The following is a 21,400-nucleotide window of genomic DNA, read 5'->3' as shown; positions in this document are numbered from 1 at the left end:
TGCAACAAACACCTGTAATACAGTGATCAGTCTAATACCAGAGAATGTTAAAGGTCCCATGATGTGAAAATCTCACTTTATGAGGTTTTTAACATTAATATGAGTTTCCCTAGCCTGTCTATGGTCCCCCAGTGGCTAGAAATTTCAATAGGTGTAAACCAAGCTCTGGGTGCCTGCTCGGCCTTTGAGAAAATGAGAGCTCAGACTGGCTGATCTGGAATCTTCCCTTTATGTCGTCATATGTTGTCATAACGGGAAAGGTTATCTCCCCTTTCTCTGCTTTGCCCGCCCAAACATTTACGTTACGGTCGCAATGTCAGCACAGGCGTTACAAACAGACTTTTACTATTTGGATTCGACAGCACCGCAACAAACAGTGAGTAAAAGTGTTCATTAATGCCTGATCTGTGATCAGTGATTTATAATGTGTAGAAAATTATTCAAGTTCACACAGACTTTCTTTCTAAATAGTTTAATACTGTTTATGCATTGCAAATGCGTTGCAATGACGAGATCACTGCATTCACGCAATAAAAAGACTGTCTACTCAATGCTCATCACCGGAGCCTTTCATGTGATGTGAAAAGCTAAAAAAAAATAATGCTATAATCAACACTTCCACGATTCGTTAATCTCGACAGCTGTAATAGTAAAAAAAAAACGTAGTAAAAGTATTTGAGAGGGGTTCCACATGTAATACGTATTTCGAATGCAAAGATGTCAGCCAATCACAACAAGAGTCTCACAGCAGACACGCCCATTCAAACAGAGCATTCAAACCAGAGGACTAAAATCAGGATATGAAAATGCCTTTTATTTCTAAATTTAAAATGTAAAAATCATACTAACAATATAAGTACACCTCAGGAAACATTAAAAAAAGCATAAAAAAAAAAAAAAATCCTAAAAAATAAACATAATGGGACCTTTAACGCAGGTGCTTGACATTTTGCAGCTTAAATGTTAAATAACTTTTTAAAAATCACTTTCTTCATCTACTCAAAAATGTAAAACATACAAGCCATTTATAAATCTGTGATTTGTAAGATATTCTTTTCATTAGTGAATATGATATAGCACTCATACAAATATAGCTGCTGAACTTACATTGTTGCATTTTGTACTACAGTAGGACTGTGGTAAATTGTCATTAGCAGCAATGTAAAAAAAATAATAATAATAAAATTATAGAAAGATTCTGAAAGTTTTTTTTCCCACTGCAGAGGACTGGTTTACTATTATATTTAAAGCAAAAATAAAAATAACAAAAATGCAGATACGGCAATGATAGACCAAGAAATGGCTCAGCAGATCAACAGTTACAATATTTCAAAATTTTAAAAACAAATGTTTTTTTTTGTGAAAATGTATGAATAATTTTTTTTTTTTTTTTTTTTAAACAATAAATCAACAAGAGTTGGTATAGTTATAAGCAACAAAATATATGTAATTTCTTCTCTCAAGCTGCCAATATTTTACATTAATTAAAATGTGAGGAATGGCTAGATTTTTTACATTTGTTAGTTCATCAAGATGACCATAACCATTAAAAAATGTGGTGGAATGATACTAGAAATTTAGACTGTATGGGTAAAAATAAAGTCTTAAAAAACACTAAGTGTAATATGCTTCAAGATTCAACTTTAAAACTGATTTAACGGACATTGTGTACTGTAATCTGGTCTGCAGTGACCACACAGCCTTGACCTGAATAATGTTTCAGTAGTTTCTTCCACGCTGTGCTGCAGTTCAGTACCTCCTGATTGCCTAAAGCACAGAATTAAATATATTAATATCTTAAAAAAGAAATGGTAGTAGCAAGGATTCTATAATTATTTTCCATAAAACTGAATTTAAATTTTTTTTTTTTTTAGATATTTGTATATGTATTTAGTCATTTGTTAAAAAACTAGATGAATGTAATATATGGAATACCCAGAATGCATAGCCCATCCTGTGCTCTTGTTATCCCCACATTGATCTGGTTTTCATCGCCCACAAAGCCAATGTGATTGGAGAGCCATTCCCTTGAAGGTACAGGTTCAATCTTGTTGCTGGGGCAGGAGCGAACCATTGACAGAATCACATACCGCCACTCACTGCCTGCAATCACATTATCATGCTCTCTTATTTATAATGAAGGTTGAATATGACCACAAACATTAATACAATTTTATGTAACAGACCAAATACAATAGTCTTCAATAAAAAGCGTCACCTTGGCTCTTTGTAATGGTGGTGACTGTGACTCTCTCCATCTGGGGGTCATTGGACTTTCTGAGTCCATCTCTGATCTGGGCCACCTGTGCATTGTATGGTGACAGAATGGCAATGTCCTCCTGCCTCACACGGCCCACTGACACCAGCTGATGACAAATCTCAACCTGCATAAGAACACATTCAAACACATCTGGGCTTCTAATTCTAACTTCTAATTTCTAAACTTTATTTGAAGTATTTTATAAGGTAGCTGCAAATACTGTAAGTTCTATTCAGGGTACTTTTTTTTATAGGTTTCATATCTTATCTTTTACTTACAGCTTTTTTAACCTCTTCAATGTTGGCTTTTGAGTTCTCGTTCCCCCGTGCAGTTGGAACAACCAAACTAATCTCGTCACCTTGTATGTCTCCAAAAAGAATGTGTTTGCTTTGTCTTGTTCTTTCAGTTTTAATCTGTAGCACGCTGGTCCGTTCATCCACTTTAGTTATCAGCCTACCCAGATAGTATGCCTCTGATGGGAATTTGCAGATCTCTTCATGCTGAAGAAAGAATCCCAAATTAAATGTGTACAGTATGTAAGCATGAATTTGAAGCATGTATGTGTTTGTCTTGTACCATTCTGTATTGGGTGTCAAGCAGTAGTGCTCTATCCATGTAACGTTCAAAGAGAGAGCGTGTCATTCCCAGTCTCCGCACATGCTCATTCTTCACTATCGGACGCAATTGCTTGTGGTCCCCCAACAGCACGACCTGCAAGACAAGTATATATTATTGTATGACAAGGTCAGGAACTGAAAACCCTCATGGAAGGTTCTGAATGAATAACTAAGCATAATGCTGTGCAGTGTGTGATTTTCAAACTTTGTTTATTCTGCTTCTAAGTTTCTAGTGTACTGTTTTTAAAGGTGAGCTGGTAAAGAGTTATTTGTGTCCAGCAGCTTCATTTGAAGTCTTTGTGTAGTGTGCTATAAAGGGTGTGTTTTAAGGTTAGCTTTCTTCCGAAGCCCAGTTGAAATACTTTAATGAATAATTTAGGCTGTGCAGGCAAGTTTTATGTCCAGTCTGTATAATTCATATTGTTTTTGACTGGCTTGTTTGTTATAGGTCAAGAGTCACACTGACCTTCTCAGGTTTAAAGCTGACCAATGGGACAAGCGTCTGGGGTTCTGTTGCCATGGCACACTCATCAATGAGGATCTGTCGTGCACTGAGTGTCTTGGTGAGGTTTGGGGAGGCAGCAGCCGTGCAAGTGCATAGAATAATATCATGCCTTTCCAGTTCATGCAAACGTGCAGAATTTAGCAGCTTTTTATATCTGAGGATACACATGCATTTACATAACACACATATTGTTAAATACGGAGATGTGCTGATGAGAATGGAGATTGAGGATGGATGGACAATGGAGATTATGCTAAAAGTAAAGGAAGAAAGGGGGAAGACGCATTAGAACTTACTCTTCTATGTCTGCATCTGTCAGTGAATGGGGGTTATGAGCAATTCTTTCATCAAATTTCTTTATTTCTTGAGAGCAAGGGTTATGACTCATTCGAATTCTGTGATGAAGTGATATTTCCCTAGACAAAAGGATGTAAAAATTGAGTACTGTACAGATAAACTATGCAAAAACATTATTCCACACTGAAAAAGTATTTCATTCAGTTTTGACCCTCTGTACTTAAAAATTCAGTTAGTGACAGTTTGTTCTTTTTTTAACTCTTTCATTATAGATTAAATAACTGTACAATATCAAATATGATGTTAGGTGATCACAATATGGCAATATTTAGGTAATTGGTAGTACTTGAGCTCAGGTTTTGATCGCTCTTGGCGCAGTGATTTCTGTGATAACTGAAGGTTGCTGCCGGGGTAGGGAAACTCCTGCATCTCCATCTGTCTGCTGTACACGCGTAGTTGCTTCAGCTTACGTCCAAACTTGAGCAGGAATTCTGCACACACAACACAATCAAATAAATACAAGTTTTTCCTGTACACAAATTCTAGTTTAAAAAAAAATACTTACCTGCAACTACATCCACAGACTTGTTTGACGGTCCACAGTAAAGAATAACTTCTCTTTTCTCTTTGTCTTTCACATCCTTCAGCTTCCAGGGATTCTTAGTGTTCAGCTGTGAGAACCAGTACACTATGTACGCTCCTACAACTGTCTTTCCTGTTCCTATTAAGAATAAACAAAAGGCACTTTTCAATCACATTAAGAAACATTTAGAAAAATTATAGTAAAATTCCCTTCCTAAGTCCATAAACTTAAGAGTCTATCTGGGATCTTTAAGATTAAAATAAATTTTAAAAACTGTATATGGTTAATGGGTAACCTGGAGGCCCTTGAATGACGGTGAATTTGCTGTTCAGAGCTTGCTCCAAAGCTTTAAACTGACTTTCATTCAGTCGAGGCAGACCTGCTGGTGGTTCCTCTCTCATAAGCACATATAGATATACAGCTGGATTAGAGCCTGTGGATTGATAGAACCGAAAGTACCTTAAAAACCAAGGGACTAATGAAACCAGTGTAATTGTATACATTTTCACTCACACTGTGGTGTTCAAATGTACATAAAAAAGAGAAGCTAATAAGACACTAACATCCTGTCTAGGTATATTATAAAAAAATAAACAGAAGCATACTATATCAATCTAAAATTGTACTGTTTCTTATGAAGTCAAAATGATGATGAATATACTGCACTGTACAAAAGATAAAGTAGTTAATTAATTGAAAAAGAACAGTGGGTCTCGTTCACATACAGTATGTATGAAATCAGCATTTTAATACTTTCACATTAGCTATTGATTCACTTAAATATATGTACAGCTAATGAGAGGTCTGTAATCTGGGTCTATATTATAGGGGTTTTATGTGTTTGAACTGGTTTTGATGATGCACACTTGGCATTGCTTAAGGATCTTGCTGTTCATGCTCTCACTCAACATATGACAGTATATGAATTTAATGCATACTTTCTTTCCGAATCCGGTGTCTTAGTGCAATGTTCTTAACAAGTTCATTAGCTGCTGTTAAATTATTCACTGCACTTTCCTTCCGTCTGGATGAATCAAGCAAAAAACAAAACAGAACAACAACAAAAAAATAGGCATCATTACATATCATGGTTGTCGTAACTTTGCATCTATATATTGAACAAAATATTTTTAAGAACCGATAAATAAATATACAAAAATTGAATAATGAGATTTGGTATAATCCAGTATCTTGTAATGTAAAGGGTTTAGTTGTAGAGTATTGAAAACTTATAATATGGTGGTTGTGGTGTGATGAGTCTCATGCTTACATATCTGGAATGAGTTTTGGGATCATCTCCACTGTAAATGTGGCATCCCTCTTGAACTTTGGAATGTTTATGGATGCATATTTTATGATAAAGTGAATAATTTTGGACTTATTCACACTGTTTTCCGAAGGATCCAAACACTTAGTTGTCACACCATGGGCCACCCAAGTGAAGATTTCTGGATCCAGCTCTGACTGATCTGCTTGGTTCTGCTGTCTGCTTTCTCTTTTTCGGATACAGAGCAAACACCTGGCCAGGTTAAATTCAATTGCCCACTTCTTGACATATTCCACAGGCAGAGAGAAAGTTCCAGAGAGTCTGGAACCATCAGAAGATGGAATCCAAGTTATGTGCACATTCTCTATGACAACACAATCACTGTCATCTACAGCAGTTGCTGCAGACTCCATGTCACATAGGGGCTTCCATATCTCCACATATTCGTTTACATCCTTATAGTAACCTTTGGATGGGCAGTTTGCACGTTTGGAAAAGCACTTAATAGGATTGTCAGTATGTTCCACACAGATCTCAAAGGTTGAACTCACACTCAATAACTGTACAGTAGGCACCCAGTAGCCCCTGTCCCTTTCTGAGGTCAGCTGGACCTGCACAGTGTCTCCAGCCTTCAGACAGAGTGCGAAGTCCCTGTAATGATCCGCTTCAGACATAAAAGTGCAATCAGGATCAAATCCAGAGATATGCACTTCACTTGTATCACTGTGATCTCTCACATCTGCTTTCAGTACAAGAGACTTTGCCTCTTCCCACTGTTCATCTCGTACTGCCTCAACAATGGCATGCCAGGTGTTTTGCTGTATCTCTGAACAGAATTTCAAGTTCTGCAGTGGTGTCTGGGTCATGCTCAGAGAGTACATCCGTTTTTTCCAAGTAAGTGTCACTTGATTCTTGTCAAATACTGGTTGATCCTCAAGTTGTAAATTGCTGTACTTAACAGGAAGCTTGTCCGGGAAAGTTCCTTTGTCAAATGGAAATGATAGTTTGAAACTTTTACTGTCACGTCGAACAATGGTGACAAAAGCCACTTTGTATGAGGTTTGTTTTTGTAGGTTGACTGCGAGATATAGTGACTCTGCTTTGCTTTCATACTCCCGTGCCCTCATTTCTCCTGTTTTACATTTGTCACACATCAGCTCAATGTCTATCTGAGAGTACTCAACAGGACAATCACTGATAACGGCATGCATGAGCCTCTGAAGAACCACATCTATGTACCGGCGAATGGGTGAGGATGCATGTGTGTATGATTCCAGATTTAACGAATAGTGCCCAAGTAAAGCATCTTTGCAGGAGAGTGAACGAATGAAGAACGCTTTATTGGTAATGGCCCTTAATTGAACAATTGCTGGAGCTAACTGTGGATGAATGTCATCTGTAGAAATTAGATCAGCCATTCTGTAAAAGTCACATGTAATTGCTGCTGATTCAATCTTTTGCCACACAGATGTAAGAATGATGAAACTGCCAGAGTTCTGCCCAATATCTGAATCCAGACGTTCCTCCAATGCATGGAGGGACCCAAACTCCTCATTTTCTCTCTTCAGTCTCCCCACCAGTTCAGGCGAAGCTGTCACTGGATAGCTAAAAGTGTTCGGTAATGGAGTTTCTTGATTAATCAGCTGATCACTAGCTTTTTGAAACATCAGCATCAGCTCCTCCATCATTAACCTACACTTGCTGTCTTCTGATGATCTGAGATCAGCAGGACTGTAGCTGCCCACGTGTCCAGAGAGTCTCTTTTGCTTGTGATCAAGTGCAAATCTATAAGCCACAAGGATGCAGCTTTCTAGAGAATCACACTTCATTTCATTTTCACCTGGCTGGATGATGATGCTGTCAGTTTCATTGTAGGACAATGCCCTGCTTGACTTTATGCGGGAAAGCACTAACTTTTGCTCGACTAGTTTGCCTTTTTTTTTATCCATTGTCAGAATTAAGGAGATAGCACGACGATTTTTGCCTGGCATAAAACTCCACATGTTTGATTGTGCAGTCAAGTTCTGAATATTGTCCTGAGACACATAGCTAAAAAAATCTACTTTGTGAACACCAATTTCAAAGTGACATTCAGAGTCACTGACAGAGATTGCATCTCGTAGGTGGCTGGAGTCACCATCAGGGTAAGGATGATTGTTAGGGTAAACATCTATAGACCCTGGAGAATACACAGTGAATGTGATCATGTTATTCAGGTCCACTCGATTTCTGTCGATATGGAATGTCAAGTGCGAGGACAAAGGAACTTCCATATGTCGATCACTGATCATCTTTAATTGTTCTGCCATAGGAGGAGCCTGACACCTCAGAGGGGTGCAGAGTTTAGTGTCTGTGTGTTCTGTCAGAAATTTTGACACTTCATGGTTAAACATTATGTTTAACTCTTCAACCATTAGATTTGCTTCTCTCTCCCCTGGCTTCCGGTGTTTATCAGGTTGGGCATAGTTCCAGTCTTCTTTAAGTCGTGCTTTTTGATGGCTTCTGGCAAAACGGTATGCCACTCTGACACAGTCCTCTAAAGTATCAAATCTTAGCTCGCCATCACACTGACTTACTATATACTCAGCCTCCTTGTAGGTCAGTTGCTTTTTAGATTTGACCTTAGAGATGTAAAAGGTCCTTTTTTTGATAAGGCCTGTTTCCTTTTCCACTGTGACAATTAATGAAATGGCTTTGCGATCTTCATCTGGGAGAAGACTCCAATACGTGGTGGCAAAATGTTTTGGGAACATGAATGCAGGTTCTTTTCCAGGATCATAAAAAGTTTCTCCCATCTCTTTTGCGAAGCTATCAAGTGAACTGTCCTTAGACACGAAACTAGCCACATCTGCAACATGAACGCCTATTTCATAACAGCTTCCCAGATTGTTAACACTAATGGCATCATCCAAGTCTCTAGCTGTGGGTGGATCAACGGTAAAGGTTTGTAAACCTCTGAAATCTCTTCTTTTCTCGTCATCAGTTCCATCAGCTTTCATCTCTAGACATGTATCTTCTTGCAGTAGAGGAGGTGTTAATTTAAACTCTGATTTTAAAATCTCAAGTCCCTCCTCTAAAGATGTCCCAATTGGTAGAATATCAATAACTTTGCCTAGCGGAAATGAACAGTGTTCTTTCCAGCCCAAAATCTGAACAACAAAAACATACTCCTGTTTTATTTGTTCATCAACAAGAAAATGTCTTCTTATTGTCCAATTGCCATTGGCATACTTCCATACTGGAATCAAATCGCAAGTCTCTTTCTTTGTCAAGATGCGTATTTTGGTGGTGTTATTATTGAGGGGTATCATCATTTTTGGCACCAAATTTTTGGCAGTGTTCTGTGTTCGTTTGTGATAATTTTCATCCTCTAAAAAACACACAAATTCAGAGGATGTACGTTGTCTGTTTGTGAAACCTAAAACTTTCCCAGTAAGACAGCCTTCATCATCTCGTCCAGTCTCAACCACAACTTCATCCCCAGGGAAAGTCATGCCAATGTTTTTCCTTCCTTTAACATGAATGTGTTCAGATGGATTGTCATAGGGTAGTACATAACCTGACTGGTGGGCCTTCATCACCAATTCTCCGTGCTTGTATTTAGCAGGGTGTTTCCTGACCAGCTCCAATAAGTTTTCTTTTTCAGAGGAAGAGAATAAAGGTCTCTTTTGTTCATTCTCTTCATCTGAGTCCTGTACATCGGAACCATAGTCATCCATCTCTTTCAAAATAGCATCAGTTTCAGCCTGGAGAGGTACAAAAGTCTCAGACATGTCTACCTTTTCTGTCTTCTGAAATTTAGAAATTTCCAATACTTCCTGTTGTAGGATGTCATAGGTAAAATTTTCTGGTTTCATGCTGTCTTTGCTGATGCAGTGTTTTATGTAAGACCTCCAGATTATTGAGCACTTTCCAAAACAACAAAGAGCACCAGCATCTCCAACTACAATCACCAGTGATTGGGCTCTGGTCAAGGCAGTGTTCAATGCACGAATGTCATCAAAAAAGTCTGGGCAGCTTAACTCTGACTGAAGAAGCCTGTCTCTTGTCTGAACTGTTGTTATTATGATGACCCTGAACTGTTTCCCTAAGGACACAGAAATTTAATGGGAAAGTTATAATTTAGAAATAATTACAATTATAAAACATTAAATAATGTATGAACAGACACAAATTGTGACATTATTGTGAAATAAAAGATAATACTGAGATTATTTCACTTTTTTCTTGATTAATCAAACATGTTTCCTGAGCTTCAGCAGATAGTATTGTTTTGAACCAAACAGTACCTTGAATGTTTGCTAAATTTTGAACAGAAACATGAGCTCCTTTCTGGCGGAGATGATTTTTGATGACCTCAAGCTGAAGAAATGAAAGAGAAAGGATGTTTTGATGATGTATTTGATGATCAGTATTGTGACTTTAACCAAATTAAAGCCTTTAAAAACTTTTATATTATCAGTATACTATAATTTTGCAGTGTTTTTAAAATATTTTTTTCCTCAAATTGAAAAAGAAATTTAAATCAAACTGTTAAGGAATTATAATCATTAAGAGGAAGCAGAATTGTTAAATTCCTGAGATTTCTCATCCCTGCATGATGAGATTAACAGTGGGTATTTAATTATTGTTCATGGAGCATGTCATCATACAGCACTTAGAATTCACACAGAATGCGTTTTTCCATTCCAATGCGCAACTTTTCCTGTGTTCTTTTATGTAAACATGCTAGACAGACGCATATAATCGTTGGACATGAGCACCACATTTTTAAAGGGGTCATATGATGCTGCTAAACAGTCATCCATAAAATGTGCTGCACACTAAATATTTGGATGAACTGTTCTGGAACAGTGATGTAAATAAAACTTTACCACTGATTTCTAGTTGTGTCCTCTTTTGGAAGGCCAAACAAAGTATTTTTGCTTTCACAACGAAACAGCATCTCCACAACATGGCGCTGGTGGCAACAACGAGAATCAAATTTACACCTTCTTTCTTTGAGTGAACATTTAGCAGCATTATGTAAATCTTCCCAGACCATGACGTAGAGATGTGGGGGCATGTTAGAATGAGCCATTTTAGGGGTGTGTGGTTGACTTAACTTTTATAAAGAATATCTCTTTGGGTTTGAGACTTTAGTATTTGCTACTTTACAGATCTTCTTTATGCACCAAGAGCTTGTAACACTCCAAAGAGAAAGGAAAAATTTTAATCGCATCATATGACCCCTTTAAGACTTAAGAGAAGTTCAACTTTTTACACACAGTGCTGCTCATCAATGTTAGTTCCAATACAGTGGACCAATCAGAAGATCCTGGAGGAGGAACAAGCATTGCGAGCTTTTGTTTACAACAGAAAGTTGGCTAGCAACTGTTTTACTCCCTGGAAACATGTTGGAGGAGACACTATTAGCTGTGTCTCATTTGGAAGGCTGCGCCCTCCAAAGGTCGCATTCGAAGGCTGCATATGTCATCGAGGTTGTCTCATTTCAGAAAAGCAAGTAGCACACTCCGAAAGAGACCTTTTTTCTCAAGAATTCGAAGGATACATGAGGTGCATCCTTTGTTGCTACAGATAACTCACAATTCTTTGCGTCGCCCATAAATAACCATTGTTTATTTGAAAAAATGGCGGCAACAGATCTAGACATCACATTTGATGTATGGATCTACACACAAGTGGAGATGTGGTGTTTAAATGTTAGTATTTTAAAGTTCTTCATTTTTTAAAAGTTGAATTACAAGTGTGGTAAACATGATTACAAGTGTTTAGTGTTCTTTTTTTTTTTTACAGTTTAACAGTACTTTGCTAGCAAGGCGAGAAATACTTATTATTTTTTTTCTTTAACAAGTGTGAGAGCCCAACGACGCTATGTGTTGGCATAGCAACGTGATACTTCCTGTTTCCTTTTCCGTCCGTCCTACGAAGGCTGTCTCGTTTAATCCCAGGGTTAAGGACACCGTATACGCATCCTAGAGGATTCAACCTCCAGAGGATGTGTCCTTCTAAATGAGACACAGCTATTATATCCGTTACTGGATTATATCTCAAAAGTGCATCTCGAGACCCTCGCATTCTGCACTGTGCTTTTTTAAAACAATTATTTTAGATGCAAATATGCATTCTGTGTGAACAACCACTTACAGTATGGCATTAATAATTTTATTCATAACTCATTTGCCATATGTCCAATGTATAAATGCTTTGAATTGTACCTGTTGGCCTTCACTAAGAACACAGATTTGCCTTGGCTCTTTATCACCCCATTCCTTTGGCCAGTCTGTCAGAAGCTCTTGCACCATGTTTATCACACTGTTGACCTCAGCAAGATTGAACCAAGACATGGAGGTGGAATTTAGATGGCATTCTCCTCTGACATGCTGAAACATCAGGGGGTGTAACCTTGGGTGGGGAGGGACCTCTCCTTTGGCCTTGATCCCATCACTTACATAGAAGTGAGTGGATACAAAGTCCACTATTTCTGCAGTGGAACGATAGTTTTCGTTAAAGATGACCCTGCTTTTCTTGGCAATGTTGCTGCTCTCATCCTGATAGTAGTGGAATAGACGATTGAGCAATGTGTGCTCTGATCGTTTGTCATCAATTACAGAAAAAAGTTTTGGAGCCATCTGCATGTGGTCTCCTGCCAAAACCACTCGAGTGCGTTTGTCTGCTAAGCCCAGAGCCATAAGTGCTTCACCCTCCAGCATCTGAGATGCCTCATCGATCAGAATATGACTAAAGAAATCTTCAGGAAGCCTCAGCTCACGGAGATGCCTTGTCATCGATGTGGTGGTTATAATGATGCGGTGTGACTCTAGATCAGAGCGTGCTGGGTGGATGAAGGACTGTCTATCTGGAGAGCAAAGACAATATTTCTGAGTGATGTCATCAGTTGCCCTGATGGAGGCCCCACCTCTGTTTGCCTTTATCCTGAGTATTTTTAGGTTTGGGTGTCCATTTGCAATGTATGGATGGAAGTGCTCTCTGACATATAAATCTGCAGAACTACAGGAAACAAAGTTAAAAAATTTGATTTCTTAAATGTACATTTTAATAGACAGGAGCTTTTATATTCACAAGGGAAATATTGCAAAGCATATCTATACAAATTAAGTGTTGCTATCTCAATTTAAATAAAAAACTGATAATATTGTATTTTAAGAACACATAAGTAACTTGTTTATGCCATTCTTCTGAAAAATGAATTCTGATCTTGTCAGTTCTGTAGTCAAATACTTTTGTATAATGACCACTAAATTATAATTCTGTTGCAGTATAATACTGAATAGACTATACAGGAATGCCATGACTGGTGTTGTATTTCTATATAGATGTGGATCAGCTGAGAGTCAGTCGATGAAGCTTCACATGACCTGCCAGAATTAATGCTACGCTTGATTTTTCCTTTTCCAGTTTCTTTCATCATCTAATAATGATGTAAAATGAACATATCTCAAACGTATTTATAACATAGAAACTTACCTGTTAGTATATGTACAGATGAGCACTTTGTTTTGAGAATGTAGGGCCAGCTTTACTGCTGCTGAGGCAAGACAGAGTGTCTTTCCAGTGCCAAATGGCCCATATATCAGCAAGGGAGGAGCCAATTTATTGACCTCGCACTTGCCAAGGATGAAGTTCAGGGCGACTTGCTGCTTGTTGTTCAATTCACACTGTTTGGTTATGTTCACAGGGACACAACAGTTACTGAAGTCAGGCAGAACATTGTGCAAGTCTGGTAGGTGGTCAATAGCCTGGTGTATCTGACAGAATGTCAGTCTGTCCAACTGAAACTGAACCTCCATTTTACACCAGGTTTCTTTCCTCAGCTGTAGCTCAGACACACACTGTGCACACAGATGAAGACCGATGTGACCCTCACCAGCAGCTTGTTTGAGCACCAATGCCTCGTACACATGGTTTCTGCGATCTACAGGCACACTGGCCTTTGCTGGTATGCAGTTCACCATAGCCATCTGCACCCCTCGTTTAAGCATCAGCCCTTCAGGAGAGTCTGGTGTGAGAGAGCAGGATACCTTCAGAGTGGCAAAGAGCTTCCCTGCAGCAGCGTAAAACTTACCATCACCCAACTGGTCAGAGAGAAACACTCTCCCACAAACATTTAATCTACCAGTGTGGGAAAAGAAAACAGGACCAACCATTAATATATTGCATATGTAATCTAAAGGTAAAAACAGAGGAAATGAGCATGCACAATTAAATATCCAATATTGATCAATTTTAAATCACTAATAAGGACTATAACCCAATATGAAGCAGATATTCAGTGTATCTCTACTGATAAACAATTTATTTATTTTTGGCTTGGTTTGAAGGTCACAGAACCAATTTGGGTGAAGACTATATAACTGCCTAGTATTATCGAACTCAGAGGCCATTACATTCTGTGATATCAGTGTCTCTGATCCCTGAATGAGCTCAAATTCATGTGATGAGGAATAAGTAACATTACAATACACAATTTCAGATGTAGAGATTCTATTCAATAAGTAAAATCTCTATGATTAATTTGTTTACAGTGTTTACATGTGACCCATACTAAGTAGTCTTTGACTCCTCTCTATGCAAATGATCATGAGGGACCAAGGAAAAAATGTCTGTGGTTGTGGATGACAATATGATATAAAATACGTTATTGGACTTAGATAAGCATGTGGTAATATTTACAATTACATATTGGATATTTGTTTCCATAAGGATATAACATCTCTAGGAAGAACAAAACCAATAGTTATAATAGAATCTATCAGTGAACCCAAACCTGAATCTGTTTATACACATCTCCGTCTTATCTAGTGTTGAACTTTGGCCACATTTTATACTATAATTAGAACAGGATTGAATTTGCATTTAAAAAGAAGTAAATATGGGCAAACAATGTGTCCTTGAATAAAAATTATAAAAAGATCCACCTTATTTTTAACCGGCACAGCCAAAATAAAGGTGCAAAAACAGTGGGTTATGCTGCTTGATGTTACTAACTGGTATTTGTTGTTATTTTATTAAGTTGGCTTGAGAAAGCCAACTTACTGAAATCCTATTTAAACTTATTATTATTCTTCTTATTTTTCTGGCCGCAAAATTTTTGGACACTAATTCCTCCTAGACCGTTCAAGCTACATACATCTATCCATCAATCTGACTATTTCTATCTATCTATCTATCTATCTATCTATCTATCTATCTATCTATCTATCTATCTATCTATCTATCCTAATAATATGCTAATCATGCTAAAATCATGCTAGCAACATGCTAGTCGCATGCGAGTCATGCTAGAAACATGCTAGCAACATGCTAATCATGCTAGAAACATGCTAGCAACATGCTAATCATACTAAAATAATGCTAGCAACATGCTAGTCGCATGCTAGTCATGCTAGAAACATGCTAAGAACATGTTAATCATGCTAAAATCATTCTAGCAACATGCTAATCAAACTAGCAACTTGCTAGTCGAATGCTAGTCATGCTAGAAACAAGCTAGCAACATGCTAGCAACATGCTAATCATGGTAAAATCATGCTAGCAACATGCTAGTCACATGCTAGTCATGCTAGAAACATGCTAGCAACATGCTAATCATGCTAGCAACATGCTAGTCGCATGCTAATCATGCTAGGAACATGCTAACAACATGCTAGTCAAATGCTAGTCATGCTAGAAACATGCGAATCATGCTAGAAACATGCTAGTCACGTGCTAATCATGCTAGCAACATGCTAATCATGCTAAAATCATGTTAGCAACATGCTAGTCGCATGCTAGTCATGGTAGAAACATGCTAGCAACAATGCTAATCATGCTAGAAACATGCTAGCAACATGCTAGTCGCATGCTAGTCATACTAGAAACATGCTAACAACATGCTAATCATGCTAGAAACATGCTAGCAACATGCTAATCATGCTAAAATCATGCTAGCAACATGCTAGTCGCATGCTAGTCATGCTAGAAACATGCTAGCAACATGCTAGTCACATGCTAATCATGCTAGAAACATGCTAGAAACATGCTAACAAAATGCTAGTCGCATGCTAGTCATGCTAGCAACATGTTAGTCGCATGCTTATCAAGCTAGAAACATGCTAGCAACATGCTAATCATGTTAGAAACATGCTAGCAACATGCTAGTCGCATGCTAATCATGCTAGAAACATGCTAGCAACATGTTAATCGCGCTAGAGACATGCTAGCGACATGCTAGCAACATGCTAATCATGCTAAAATCATGCTAGCAACATGCTAGTCGCATGCTAGTCATGCTAGAAACATGCTAACAACATGCTAATCATGTTAAAATCATGCTAGCAACATGCTAGTCGCATGCTAATCATTCTAGAAACATGTTAGCAACATGGTAACTATATGTTATTCATGCTAGAAACATGCTAGCGACATGCTAGCAACATGGTAGTAATGCTAGCAACATGCTATTTGCATGCTAATCATGCTAGAAACATGCTAGCGACATGCTAGCTACATGCTAATAATGCTAGCAACATGCTAGTTGCATGCTAATCATGCTAGAAACATGTTAACAACATCCTAGCAACATGTTAATCATGCTAGAAACATGCTAGCGACATGCTAGCAACATGATAATCATGTTAGAAACATGCTAGCAACATGCTAATCATGCTAGAAACATGCTAGCAACATGCTAGTCGTATGCTAACCATGATAGAAACATGCTAGCATCATGTTAATCATGCTAAAATAATGCTAGCAACATGTTAGTCACATGCTAGAAACATGCTAACCATATGTTAGCATATGTTATGTTAGCATATGTTAGCATATGCTAACCATGCTAACCATTTTAGCTAATCATGCTAAAATCATGCTAGCAACATGCTAGTCGCATGCTAATCATGCTATAAACATTCTAGCAACATGCTAATCATGCTAGTCGAATGCTAATCATGCTAGAAACATGATAGCAACATTCTAATATTGCTAAAATCATGCTAGAAGCATGCTAGTCGCATGCTAATCATGCTAGAAACATGGTAGCAACATGCTAATCATGCTAAAATCATGCTAGCAAAATGCTAGTCGCATGCTAGTCATGCTAGAAACATGCTAATCATGTTAACAACATGCTAGCGACATGCTACTAACTTGCTAATCATGCTAGAAACATGATAATCATGCTAACAACATGCTAGCGACATGCTACTAACTTGCTAATCATGCTAACGACATGGCTAGTCACTTGCTAATTATGTTAGCGACATGCTAGCAACATGCTAATCATGCTAGAAACATGCTAATCATGTTAGCAAACTTGTTAGTCGCATACTAATCATGCTGGAAACATGCTAGTAACTTCCTAATCATGCTAATGACATGGCTAGTCACTTGCTAATTATGCTAGCGACATGTTAGATACCTTGCTAATCATGCTAAGTACATGGTAGTCACTTGCTAATCATGCTAGCAACATGCTAGCAACTTTGCTAATCATGCTAATGACATGGTAGTCTCTTGCTTGTTATGCTAGCAATATGTTAATCACTTTCTTTTTTAAACTTCTTAAACTTTTAAATCTTTTTAAACTTTTCACATTTTCAAACTTTTCACATTTTCAAACTTTTCACATTTTCAAACTTTGTAAACTTTTCAAACTTTCTGGTCAGGCTTTCTCAAGCCAACTTAAAGTTTGTCTTGACAAACTTTTTTATCTAGTTTGAACTTATTATTGCAAGCATAAACATACTGGTTAGTAGTGTATATAGCCTTACCATTCACTGCAGCTGATTCTGAAGATTTAATTGTTTTCAGCATTGTTGATTTCCTAAACCAGGGATGGTCAATCCTATTCCTGGAGATCTACCTTCAGACTTCAGTTCCAGCCTTGCTCCAACACTCCTATTTGTAATTATCACGTGTTTCTGATGATCTTAAGTAGCTTATTCAGCTGTGATTGATCAGGGTTGGAGCTGAACTTTGCAGGAGGGTAGATCTCCAAGAACAGGACTGGGCATTCCTGGAATAAAAAATTCTGAAACAAGCACTAACCCATAACCCAAGGGTGTTTCAAGTGGTGTATTATTTCTACAAACTATCTGTACCTGCTAATGAGCTCTTCCTCTGCAATTTCCTCTTTGAAAAGGAAGTGGTGTGCTCTCTCTCTGTAATTGTCACGATGAAGTGGGGAACTGTGATCTGCATAGGGATTGAACTGTAGGTTAATCTGGGGTGGTTTGTATTTACTAAGTAACTGCTCATCCTTCTCCTTTCTGGCAAAGAAGGGCACGATAACCCTGTTTCCACTGTTCCAGCGCTCATCCAATAGAATCTCAGCACATTCGCTCTCTTCTGCCTCATCTGGCTGGACATGGAACTGCTGACCGACTCTCACCTTCAGCTTCCTGAGCAGAACCGGTCGCATATCAAAATCAAATACCAACCACTGCTCATACACACCGGGCCGGAATGAGAGAAAAGACACACTCAGCTGGTAGGAGTGAGAGGAGTGAAGGTGGTGGCCTGCGATGTATGTGATTGGGGGGAAGGTGTTCTTTAAACTGTCACTCAAAGAGAAAACAGCACCATTTTCTGCTTTCAGTAGAGCTACATGAGCCAAAGACCTCTACACAAACATAAAACACAAATACACACAAGAAAACGAAGGTAATCAGTAACCAGTGTGCAATACGGCTGAGTGTAAGATGATGTTGGTTAAGGCAGGTTCTGATTTCTGACCTCAGTGGTGATTGTGAATTTCCATCTGATTTCACCATCTTCTTGTAAACAGTCCATACAGAGATTATCATCATGTGTAACACACACATCATCCACCTGCTCAGAGATCTGCAAAATATACATATATGTGTCTAGGTGTACACATTTTATTGTGGATTTTGTTCCATTTTAAGTTAGTAGGTAAGCAAAATAATTCAAGTGATAGTTTACCCCAAAATGGAAATTCTGTCATCACTTACCCTCAAGTTCAAAAACCTGTATAAGTGTCTTTCTTCTGTTGAACACAAAAGAAGAGTAACAGAACTCACAGCCATTGACTTCCATATTATACTGTGAAAGTCAATGGCTGCTGTCAATTGTTTGATTATCAATATACTTAAAAAATACTATAATATATATAATATATATTATAATATTATAAAAATATATACAATTTTTGTGTGAACTATTTGTTGAATTATTTTACTTGGCTACTAACTTGAAAAATAACTAAATTGTATATTTAAAACATTAGTTGTACAGTGTTGCATTAAGTGCAATTTTCTTGTGTAGATTTTTTTTATTTTACTTACAATAAGAATCTCATTGCTGCTGCATCTGTATTCTTCCAGGAGTTTCTCCTGGTAAGATGAAGGTTCATGAGAGCTCGACTGAACATCTTCTTGCCTGCTCTGTTCAACCAATCGCTTTCTCTGAGTTATTAGATGAATCAGTGTTTTGTGATCAAAGTTTGTGTGTTTTTGTAAGTTCCACACTGCGGCTTCTTCTGGGCTACTGGCAAAAGTGCAACGGTTATGATGCATATAGCACCCGGCATCCTCCTCAAAGTACCAACACACTTCATATCGACTAGGTTGTGGGTAAGCTGGCCGCACAGACACAGGGCTCCATTTGTGACCTCTGACCTTTGCTCTGACTAGCAAAAGATTGTGAGAACAACGGTGAGGTGTTGCAATGATGGAGTAAGAAACGTGTGACTTTTTATGAGTACAGACGTTACAAGCAGCTCTCAGCTCATACATCTGCATAAACTCCTGCAGCTGAGCATCTCTAGACTGTACTGTAGACATTTTCACAGATTCAAGCCATAACACATATACAGTCTGACATGAACGCCTTCAGCTGGCACTCACAGCTTCAAATACTGCTGTAGATTCAGCCTAAGGTGAGGAAAGAGAAGAACACAGCTCATCAGATGACCCTTGTAGTGCTCACATTAGAGAGTATGCAAATATAATTCAAGCTTATAAAAAATAATGCTATATTTTGACCTTTGAATAGCTATAGGAAAGCAGAAAGACAAGCATTCTGTAATTGTCAGACAGAGTTGTTCTGGTCCTGTGAGAAAGAAAATGTGGGGGTGTACAATGCAAGGTCAAGATTATCATGCACAGAAGACAAAACGACTTATTTTCCCATTTGACAAGTGCTCACAACGTCTAGCAACCAGATTTAAATGGCATGAAAAAACATGAAAACAAGGGAATTTAACTCCACAGAACTGTTTTTTTTATGTCAGGCATTTAAACTGATATTACTCTAGTTAAAACCTCTTTAGTCTGTAGCCTGAATGACAATACAAATATTTCTCAGGGTGGATAAATAGAGTTTTAGGACATGTTAGGATTATTTCACGTCAATATGACAGTGTATAAAAATGGCTTTAGATCATGTAAGGACTATTTCAGGTCAGTGTGTAATGAAAAACTCTCCAGAAAAACTATGCAAAGTACAGTACCTTTGTAAATATTGCACATATGCATTACACAAAAAAAATGCATACACATAAGGATTAATTTCATTGCATATTTATATTCTGGTACACACACAGGGGTCAGATATCAAAGCACATTGTTTATTGTTGGGCAGCTCTGTCTAATTATGAGGCCATTGCTTCAGCCTAGAGAAAATACATATTTTTTATTAGTGCCCAACACTAATACTACCATCATATATCCTCATGTCACAAGTATGCAGAAGGTTTTGTGCTGGCACCAGGAAATTCTACCAGTTTGATTACTTTTGAATAGTCAGGTCCCAATTAAAGTCAAGTCAAGTCAAGTCACCATTATTTATATAGCGCTTTAAACAAAATACATTGTGTCAAAGCAACTGAACAACATTCATTAGAAGAACAGTGTGTCACTAATGCAAAATGACAGTTAAAGGCAGTTCATCATTGAATAACAAGGTTTACCACTTCAGACACTAAAAATAAATACACATCTTATCACACATCACATTCCACACATTCAGAGATGAGAGAGAGGGTGTTTATAGGAGGAACAGCTACTATTTCCTGATTCTGTTCACCAATGAAGGGAAAGTTTTCCCAATAAATGTGCAGTGAAATTTTGAACCTGCACTTTGCACGTTGTAAAACGTTTTGTAGTAGGCTACTTTTATGTAGCCTCTGTTAAAGCGTAATAAAGAACAGTCGGGGAGCCGTTGTCCTCGTTTTAGTTCCTTTTTCGATTGGATTTACTAAGTTTTCAGACGTTGGGTTGGCTTATTACGACAAAATAACAACAGTTAGGCTTATTGCTTATTATTCTGCATGATACTGTTGTAAATTAAACTTGCACTTGCTGTTGGAGTGTCGCACCCAACGGCTGATGCAAAGAAACGACAATATTGCATTAGCGCGCGCTGTGCAATTAGATGCCTGACGTAGAAGGCACGCCTGAAACAGAACGCTACTCATCGTTTCCACACAAATAAAACGCTTAATTCATTTTTAACATACCTTTACATTTTTGAGTAGAGAAAAGTGAGGTCATCTGCGCTCGAAAACATCTCCATCAAGTGCACGCAAAACCAACTTCATCATCCTGTACTCATCATTACCGTGATACCGTATACGCTTGAGTTTCGTTTTCCTTGGAGTGAGAGGTGATCGTCATGGATCATGTTTGCCCTTCCCCTTTTCTATTTGCATAACGAGAGAGCGAATGTAAAAACAAATGGGTGTCCTTCCATCTACATGACTGTCTTTCTCATTCACTTGTTTATAGTATACGATAGTGAAAGACACGCCCCTTAAGATCAGTGTGGAATACTTTTAAACAAATATTTAGATATAGCCTACAGTACGTTTTGCATGTGCACGATAATGATGCACAAGCCATTGTGT

General features: G+C 37.9%; 1 protein-coding gene across 4 annotated transcripts; it reads right to left on the bottom strand.

The window, feature by feature from the left end:
- Positions 1–1,580: 1,580 nt before the first annotated feature.
- Positions 1,581–21,117, bottom strand: LOC132154665 (helicase with zinc finger domain 2-like). 4 transcript variants are annotated; one of them, XM_059563308.1, is made up of 19 exons: positions 21,014–21,117; positions 18,840–19,427; positions 18,268–18,375; positions 17,634–18,154; positions 13,018–13,662; positions 11,748–12,540; positions 9,819–9,891; positions 5,533–9,616; positions 5,201–5,286; positions 4,558–4,695; positions 4,245–4,400; positions 4,026–4,170; positions 3,679–3,798; positions 3,344–3,536; positions 2,837–2,971; positions 2,539–2,760; positions 2,219–2,384; positions 1,936–2,103; positions 1,581–1,767 (listed from the first exon to the last, which is right to left on the bottom strand). In XM_059563308.1, exons 2-19 carry the CDS (start codon positions 19,335–19,337, stop codon positions 1,655–1,657), a joined length of 8,364 nt encoding a protein of 2,787 aa, XP_059419291.1. In that variant the 5' UTR covers positions 19,338–19,427; positions 21,014–21,117; the 3' UTR covers positions 1,581–1,654. The 4 variants fall into 4 exon arrangements, 3 of the variants coding, with proteins under 3 accessions (XP_059419291.1, XP_059419292.1, XP_059419293.1); XM_059563309.1 differs by lacking the exons at positions 2,539–2,760; positions 2,837–2,971; XR_009437181.1 differs by lacking the exons at positions 1,581–1,767; positions 1,936–2,103; positions 2,219–2,384; positions 3,344–3,536 and having other exon boundaries at positions 2,632–2,760.
- Positions 21,118–21,400: the final 283 nt, after the last annotated feature.

The sequence above is a fragment of the Carassius carassius genome, chromosome 12, assembly GCF_963082965.1.
Source record: "Carassius carassius chromosome 12, fCarCar2.1, whole genome shotgun sequence".
Taxonomy (NCBI): Eukaryota; Metazoa; Chordata; class Actinopteri; order Cypriniformes; family Cyprinidae; genus Carassius; species Carassius carassius.
This window is presented reverse-complemented; position numbering and strand designations above follow the sequence as displayed.

What these genes read in the sequence shown, in the direction of transcription:
- LOC132154665 (XM_059563308.1), bottom strand. Translation starts at nt 19,337, where the DNA reads ATGTCTACAGTACAGTCTAGAGATGCTCAGCTGCAGGAGTTTATGCAG. An exon ending in AATTCACAATCACCACTGAG is followed by an intron (nt 18,155 to 18,267) that starts GTCAGAAATCAG and finishes ATGTTTGTGTAG; the next exon opens with AGGTCTTTGGCTCATGTAGC. An exon ending in CGTCATTCAAGGGCCTCCAG is followed by an intron (nt 4,401 to 4,557) that starts GTTACCCATTAA and finishes TATTCTTAATAG; the next exon opens with GAACAGGAAAGACAGTTGTA.